The 8,760-nt window shown below is 48.2% G+C and overlaps 1 protein-coding gene across 1 annotated transcript in view; it reads left to right on the top strand.

Moving 5' to 3' along the window:
• The first annotated feature begins 2,588 nt into the window (after nucleotides 1-2,588).
• Nucleotides 2,589-8,760, top strand: part of mkrn1 (makorin, ring finger protein, 1) — an 8,765-nt gene continuing 2,593 nt past the window's right edge. The window contains exons 1-6 of the mRNA XM_070929021.1: nucleotides 2,589-2,700; nucleotides 3,383-3,514; nucleotides 6,332-6,513; nucleotides 6,779-7,005; nucleotides 7,712-7,926; nucleotides 8,621-8,731. Of these exons, the coding sequence (XP_070785122.1) occupies nucleotides 2,627-2,700; nucleotides 3,383-3,514; nucleotides 6,332-6,513; nucleotides 6,779-7,005; nucleotides 7,712-7,926; nucleotides 8,621-8,731 (941 nt within the window). The 5' untranslated portion in view covers nucleotides 2,589-2,626. The remainder of the gene's footprint in view (nucleotides 2,701-3,382; nucleotides 3,515-6,331; nucleotides 6,514-6,778; nucleotides 7,006-7,711; nucleotides 7,927-8,620; nucleotides 8,732-8,760) is intronic.

Here is an 8,760-nt window from a genome sequence, read left to right as displayed (position 1 = left end):
TTGATTGCATTTACCCGTCCAATCATGGGTAAGGCCAGGACTCGATATTCGCTCTGAATTTTTCTGCTGATTCTGCCAAGTTCAATCCGAAAAGATGATCTGGGGTCTTGGTCATTTCAAGCCCCAGATACTCTACTCTCACTATTCTAAATTTTCAGGAAGTCTTCTGAAGTCAGTAAATGGATCCACTAAAGGCGCGAAATCGCTCTTTCTCCAATTTATGGTATAACCAGAAATACCCCCAAAGGAATTCAATTCAATTTATCTCAGGGTACTTTTCATACAGGGCAGGCCTAGACTGTACTCCTTAGAATATTATTTACAGAGACCCAACAATTCCCACCATGAGCAAGCACTATTGCAACAGTGGCAAGGAGAAACTCCCTTTTAACAGTGATAAACCTCAAGCAGAACTGGGCTCTGGGTGGGCAGGTCAGGCACACTGCTGAAAATAGTTAATGGAGTGCACACACACACACACACACACACACACACACACACACAGTGACACAGCTCCTTTAATCCACTTCAACATGTATTGAACCACCAATGCTGTGATGTATAAGGACAGACATGCGCTGCCTCCTGAGCCGAGTCTGAGAAACTGCTTGCACACATTCATCTGAACCAGGTTCAGCTCCTGTGATTGATGCTCTCCGGTGACATGGAATCTGTCGCAACTGTGTCTACTGTCAAGAGCGAACTGAAAAGTGTTCTCAGGCTTTGCCACTGCGTGTGTGTGTGTGTGTGTGTGCCACTGGATCATGTCTGTTGGATGGATGTGGGTTCCTCGCCGTCTTTGGGTGTTTTTCCACACACATTGAGTTTGACCGTAGGAAGTGTTATACACTAAGTCCCAACCAAGTATAGCTAAAATGAATGCAGTTTTAATCGCACCAATAATGAATAGTCTATGGGAAACTTGTCTCAACAACTATTGGATGGCTTGCCACGCAATTTGGTTGAGACGTTCATGCTCCCCGCAGGATGAATTGTAATATGGCTTAATTAAAGGTCCCTTATGATGCTCATTTCAGCTCTACATTTTTATTCTGGGAGTCCACTAGAGTAGCTTTTGCATGATTCAGCCCCCCCAGTCTGAAACAAGCCGTTTGAGACAAACAACCTCCAAACACTTGAAGAGTTGTCCTGAGCAAAGCGCTCCAATAACTTGTACTTGGTGGGTGGTGCTGTGATTGGAGCAGATGTGCGGTGACTGTATAGTTGTGACATCACAACCTTACAGGAAGTCCTGACGGTTCGTTTAAAGGCACAGTGTCTGAATACGGGGCTGTGTGACTGAGCGTTTCGATACTTTCCCAGTATTTATACAGCACCTAGAGCTGCTTTATAATCAAACAAGGACATGGACATCTCACTTTCTACAATATGGGACCTTTAAATTAGCAGCGGGGACACTTGTCCTTGTCCTCTTCTCCACTGTTCAACTCCACACCTTTATTTAATCAGGTAAATCAATCTTTAGAGAAATGTGACCTGATGGCCACAGAGCAGCTCCACTGATGTTTCACCCCCCCCCCCCCCCAAGCCCCACCCAAGATGTATCCTGCCTGTCTGGAGTGAGCCTTGCTGTCACGGGCCTGGTCGTCAAAAGCAGTCAGTTCTTATTGTTTTTACTTTATTTACTTATTTATTCATTCGACTGAGCCATTGTGTTTTCTCTAAATGTGATTTCACTCCCCACAAATTGGTTGAAAGACCTACACAGAAGCCCTCACCCAAACTGCCGGGAATATTATTGCGGTGGAGGGCCGTGACTACCAGGTTTTCCAGTACTGTAACTCTGTGACACAAGGGCGTCTGTTTGTCTTTCAATTGCGAGAACTGAGCAAAATTACCCAAAAAAATCTTTGGGTGGTGAAGCTGACCACTAGACTTGAACACATTTGAGAAAAATGAATGTACATAAAGGTGGAAGTCAGGAAAGGAGAAGTGGTGCCTGGTGGTAAAGTATTGGCAAACACCCATGGCTCTCTCTCTCTCAATCAGGACCAGAGGAACAGAGCAGTGGCTAATGGGCGAGCTGTTATTTTCTCTCTTACTGAATACGCCATCGCATTGCAGTTAGCGTTTTATTTTTCTTCACTCTTGTGGACCAATAGAAATTAGAGCTCCGCAAGGGGCGAGGATTCTCTCCGAAGATGAACCACAAGGTTTAGGAGCTTTTAGGAAGCAATAGTTCAGGGACTCTCTAAGGTGAAAGAAGGGGCATTTTTTTTTTAAAACACCCCCTTATCCTTTCAATCTCCTCTTCCATCCTCTCAAACAGGAAGTTCAAAAATGCGTGCAGGGACACTGCTGAAATGTCATTGTGTTTTGACCCTCGGGGCCACCGTACTAAGATCCCAAAACAACAAGTGCATATATTCTATGTGGTTTCAAACAGAAGTATGGTATATTTATGCTATATAAACAAGCTGAAGCAACACAGATGGAATCATTCACATTGACAATAGGTGAGTGTGACAATGGCGCCCCGCAGTGGACACTAGCCGGACGCGAGGTTTTCGGCTTACGCCGACTTGAACCGTACATAGGCGAAAGAGGCCGAGCCGAAGCGGAGCTGTCCGGAACATCCGGCTGTGGCTCCTCAACATAAACAGCAATGGCGGAGGCAGCAGTAGCGTCTACGGCGGCTTCAGCGGTAACCGGAGGCTGGACCAAACACGTAACCTGCAGGTGAGACAGGGCGAACGGCCGCCGAAATGTCGACGACGACTACATCGGCTGCCGCCCGACGCCAAAATAGCGGCGGCGCGACGAGCTGGCGAGCGGCTGACAACAGCGTCTTCTGGGGAGCTCGGCTCAGCTGTTTTGCTAGCTAGCCGCACCAGACCACTGTGTTTGTTATGTTCGCCGTGTTGTGGTCACACGGCGAGACTGGCGCGGTGGGGTTAGCTTGCCAGTTTGGCTCGGTACGTTTTCAACGGTTAACTCTCGCTAGCATTAATGCCAAGCTATGTCACACGACGGCGATAAAGCCCCCCCCCCCCAACACTAATGTTAACTAGCTGCTGACAGGTTACACTTTCACTTTAAAGCGAAACGACGTTTAAAACCGGCCAGCCCTTTTTTTTGTCTGCTGTTTGGCGAGTTTATATTTCGTGTTGCTAACGGCCACAGCACCTGCTAGACGTCGTTAGCTGACGTTATCAGCCGAGTGGCTTGAGTGCGTTGCCAATATGAAAGTGAAAGACGACATTCTCACACATACATACACACACACACACACAGCTGCCTTGTTGCAGATGCAGCGGGGTTGCTCAGCCCTTTAAAAGATGACAAAGTTCGGCTCGACATCCTGATGTGAACGTTGTTCTCGTTTTTGTGTGTGTGTGTGTGTGTGTGTGTGTTTTTCCAGATATTTCATGCATGGCCTTTGCAAAGAAGGGGACAACTGTCGATACTCCCATGACCTGACCAGCAGCAAACCTGCAGCCATGATTTGCAAGTTCTTTCAGAAGGGAAACTGTGTGTTTGGGGACCGTTGCAGGTAAAGACCCAACAGGAACCAAAAGGTTTATTAAGACATAGGAATGCAAAAAAAAAAAAAAAAATGAGTCAAATGTGGATCCAAAAATTGGGACTCAACTGGCACGTCCAAAGTCATCTGCCTCAGCCTAAATAAAGAAAGTCCTCCCCGGTCGTCAGTTGAGCTGCGCTTTGACTTCCTTTTCTAAAACTGGTTGTGCTCTCGGGCCAAATGGCTTTCTCAGAACTGTTTGTGCCCCCCGGCTCCTCAAGTGGATCTGACACCCGAGACCGCTCTCTCTTCCCTAATGTCAACACGTTGCTGTCCGTCCGTTGGCAGCTTCCCACATGTGGGCCCACAAGGAGCCGGGATGGCAGCGCTGCCCCACTGGGTGGTGTCGCTGCATTCTAAGACACGCGTGGGAAGTTTTTGTCTTGAGCGTTTGGTCGGGTTCAGACTCGCAGGTCGTCTGTGTGTGTGTGTGTGTGTGTGTGTGTGTGTGTGTGTGTTTTTGCTTTCCCCCTGGCTGCCTCTGCCATAGGTCTTTTTTGTTGAGATGACAAGGACAACAACTCCAGCACATGGTTGCATTTGGACACGGGAATATTCTTTTGAGCAGACTCGCTGTCTGCGTTTTTTGCCAAAATCTTGCCCTTTTTTTTTTTTTTAAGACACGCATGAGTCTGTGCGCCTGAATGTAAGGAATGGAAGTGTTTTTATCTTTAGAGGACTGCTGCTGGGCTGACCATTTTGCTTTTGCTTCCATTCGTTTCGTCGTATAGACTTGAGACTTTGTTACCTATGTATTGCACATTGAAATAATAATGACAATAATAGTGATAAATAAAGTCGTACGCGTCTTCTTCCAGGCACATGAGGTTAACTTCACAATTTTGTGTTTGCTTGTTTTTGTTATCATTCTACGTGTGCAGACTGATTTAGGAAAAGAAAAAAAAGCAAAGTAAAAGCAGACGGCTGGTTCACTGGTGCTGATTTTTCTCATGCCAGACTGAAACACTGCGGCGTGCTTTGAATGTGGTCAGCAGCGGTATTCATTTGCAATGGTGTGGTCCTTGTTTTTCCTTTTTCTTTTTTTTTCTTTTTTTTGTGAGAAGCGGATTAGGCTCCCCAGTCTGTTGTCAAGCTCGAGTGTACCCAGACAGCGGTGGCCAACTTGTACAGACGGCGTCTGCTGCATGTCTGGCTTCAGGAGCATCCCCATAGTTACCGACGCAACTCGGGAGTACCACCCCAGCAGCAGCAGCAGCAGCAGCAGCTTGCATACTCTGCTGTTTAGCCTTGAATAGTCTGCCTATTGCCTGTAGGACACCTTTTTGATTAAGTGTATATAGCTGTTGTTGTTGTTGTTGTTGATAAGTCACATTCCTCCATCCTTATGTGATGGAGCTGCAGTAAGGAGGGTGTTCTCATTATTTCTGTGACCCCCCCCCCGTGGGGCTTTGCACCCTGTATTAAGAGTCCAGAGAAAGGCTCTCGCTGTGGGGGTTTATTATGGTTGAATTCCCTGGGCTCTTGTCTATTGTGATGGGGCTCTGTCTCGTCTCTCTCTCACTCTTGCCTTGGCGTCTCTCGCCCTCCCTCCCTCCCTCTCTCTCTTCTGCAGCCCCCAGGGCCAGACAGAGTGCACTGCAGCCTGCATGGCAATTGCATAACGCTCTCTGTTTCCCCCCCCTGCTCTCTTTCTCTGTGCTACCCCCCCCCCCCCCCCCCCCCCCCCCCCCCCCCTTGTGTGCTGTTGCTGGGTTCCGCAGGTTCACTCTGCTGCTGCTGCAGCAGCCTCCTCTCTCATGTATTTATGCATAGCTCCAGCATGAGTGTGTTTTTTTTTTTTTTTTTTCCTGATGGAGCTCGCCATCATGGAGGAGGCTGGAGGAGGGAGATAGGCCAAGGTCTTCCTTTTTGTATGGCTGTGTGCGCAGGCTGTCACGGCCTGTTAGTCATGCTGCGTTATGTAGCGACGAAGTTGACTTGTTTTCTGCACTGAGGCCCCTCCGACGGACAGTTCCATGTGGACAGCTGAGGATCTGTTATCACAAGGGCTGCGCCATTAATCACACTAATAATTGTGATTTTTGGAGTCCTACCTCCTATGCTAACTCACCCTTGAAGGGGCAGCGGGTCCGCCGTAGGGCTGGATGTCGTTCAAAGAGTTTCGACTCCGATGCCAGTCCCTGAACGATACCAATTTTATAAAATCCATTACACACATTACGGTACAAATCTTTAGTGCCTTTAACCTTAACCTTAACCCTCCTTGGCATTTTTACACCCTCAAAGCAGTTTCACAAAATAAAAAATATAAACCTATTTACCACAGTGTGGGTTAACTTAAGTTGTTTAGTTTCAACTGTTTTATGTTATGAGAAATGTTCTGCTCTTAAATTTAATTCCATGCGTGTCAGCAATGCGCCTTTTGCGTATGTTGCATCGCGCGCCATCCCTAACGTTTTGGCCGTCGAAGGATACTGAATCCATCTCTCAGGTTGGCCCAGCAGGGGAAATGGCAGTTTACATTCCAGTTGCATTCTTAATGTTATAGGGGGGAAGAAGGAGAACCGAAATAAACAGGTAGAAGCGCTAGGCTGAGGCTTTATCAAGCTAAAAACTGCGTACTGGTCTGCACAGACTGAACACACTTAAGGTCAGGCTCGGTATCGTTGTCCTCTGTGCAGGGCTTTCCTCAAGGATATGGAGTAGCCAGCTAGGTGGGGAGGGGGGGTCCATTCCATTGCTCTGGTTGTAAATGTCCTGCATTGCTGTTGCAGGACAGTAGATCAGTTGGACTGCTAACAATGCTGGTCCTGTGGGCTTCTTCAGGTTTGAACACTGTAAACCGACAAAGAACGAGGAGCTGCCAGCCCCCCAGACGCTGCCGCTGCCCTCCGCCTCGCTGGCGGGCCCGTCGGACCCAGAACCCAGTGGGCCGACGCCTGGCCCAGGGGCGCAAGACTGGGTCAACGCTGCTGAGTTTGTTCCAGGACAGCCGTACTGTGGACGGGGTGAGTGACCGGTCGCACATGGAGTTTGATAACCCAAAGGTCACGCTTGCACCACCTTTTGTATGATGGAATTGTTTTCCGTAATGTCACATTTGATGTTGTCCCGTGGGTACCTGCCGTCCATAAGTGATCAGTAGTTGAAAATAAGGGGGTTAGGGCCACTGACTCGGACCTGATGCTCTCAGGCGCGAAGCATGTAAGCGCAAAATGACTTGTCCCATTAAAAACCGATTTCTCTCCCCTCCACGGTGGATTGTCCGTGCAGCCGAGCCAGTGAAGGCGGAGCGCTCCGTCCCCCTCATCGAGGAGTTCGACAGCGACGCAGCCCCAGACGACAACAAAGACTTGAGAAAGCAGCTGTGTCCGTACGCTGCCGTCGGAGAGTGCCGCTACGGGATCAACTGTGCCTATCTCCACGGCGACGTGTGCGACATGTGCGGCCTCCAGGTTCTCCACCCCTCCGACAACGCCCAGCGCTCCGATCACACCAAGGTAAAGGCAGCTACAGAAGCTGGCAACCGTGTCGGGTACTAATGAGGCACTGAAATACGATCCAGGAGGTCCAGATCGAGTAACGCATCCCTCGGTCTGACGGGTTACCAAACACCGCACAACAGCTTATTAGAGTCAGCAGGTGAATGGTTGTTTATCCGCCATCACAGTAATCGCAAATTAAAAGCACGTATTTGATTGGCATTGCACTGCAAAGACCATATTTACACGGCGGCCATTTTCCTCTGACGTCAAGCCCAAACGCTGTTATCACGCCGCGCTGCCGTGTTTCTGGGTTTTAAGTCGATTGATTGTAGGGAATCGGACCAACAGTTACGATTTCGCCGCTTCCCGATGGGCCAGCAACCGAAAAGACAATAGACAGTGAAAATCCGGAGGGACATCGGGCCACGTTTCAAGGTAAAACAACATATTTTAATGAGCTACTGTTAGCTAACGGCTGACGTTAGCATTCAGCCACTTCCTGGCGAATGCTAACATTAACGTAATTTGAGCTTCCTGCCTTGAGCGCGACGTCGGAGGAAAAAAATAAAAATAAAAAATGCAAACGCCTTTGCGTTCTCTTGCCGCTGTTGGTAGATGCTGCATTTATTCTGCTACGTTAATCCGAGGAACCCCAGTCGAGTGGAACCTTGTTTGAATAAACGGAAAGGCGGCGTTTTGGTTTAACTGCTCCCTCTCCTAGGCGTGCATCGAGGCCCACGAGAAAGACATGGAGATCTCCTTCGCCATCCAGCGCAGCAAGGACATGATGTGCGGTGTGTGTATGGAAGTGGTGTTTGAGAAGGCCAACCCAGGTGAGCGCCGCTTTGGCATCCTCTCCAACTGCAGCCACTGCTACTGCCTAAAGTGCATTCGCAAGTGGAGGAGTGCCAAGCAGTTTGAGAGCAAAATCATCAAGTGAGTCCCCTTTCATACACGGCAAATTGGGGGTTTTGGGGGGGGGGTTTGCCTCTGAAATACATACGTTTGTTTGTTAAATCTGTATCTCTGGTAAACCTTCTGTCAGTAACTCAATGAGGAGACCCGGACTGATGGATGATTTCAACACTAGAGTAAACCTCGTTTACATCAGCTGTGTTAAGCTTGACGATATCGTCGACGTCGATTGGCAGCGGTAGAAGCATTCGGGTCTGCTCTAGTGTGCGTGTGTGTGTGTGTGTGTGTGTGTGTGTAAATTTAAAAAAGGATCATCTGATCATTTGTATGCCGTTTTTTTATTTATCTTTTTTTAAAGGCCACGTCGACTGATTTGGAACTGCTGATAAGGCTTCAAATTCATTTCGGGACGACTGAGATTATATTTTTGGGAAGGTTCCGGAAAGGATGGTGAAAGGGCCCTGAAGGGAAAAAGAACCCAACAACCAATATCTAAGTACAGCAAAAAAAAAAAGCAGAAAACTGTTAGTCTTTTCTATTACGCGTGTCCCGATTCTCCAAATCCACGATTTCTGTTTTTAACTTTCAATGGTAAATTTACCCCAGCGACCGCACAGCAAACCTTTTTTAAAAAAACTTTTTTTTTTTACTAACCTTTAACCCCGACTACAACGTCCCAGGACTCTTCCCACCGACTGTTTTTGTCCTTCTGCAGGTCTTGCCCAGAGTGTCGAATCACATCCAACTTCGTCATCCCAAGCGAGTACTGGGTGGAAGATAAGGACGACAAGCAAAAACTCATCCAGAAGTACAAGGACGGCATGGGGTACATGCACACACTCGCTACGCTACGAC

This window comes from Enoplosus armatus, chromosome 22 (assembly GCF_043641665.1).
Source record: "Enoplosus armatus isolate fEnoArm2 chromosome 22, fEnoArm2.hap1, whole genome shotgun sequence".
NCBI lineage: Eukaryota > Metazoa > Chordata > Actinopteri > Centrarchiformes > Enoplosidae > Enoplosus > Enoplosus armatus.
Note: the sequence above shows the minus strand (reverse complement) of the source record. Positions and strands in the feature narration are given on the sequence as shown.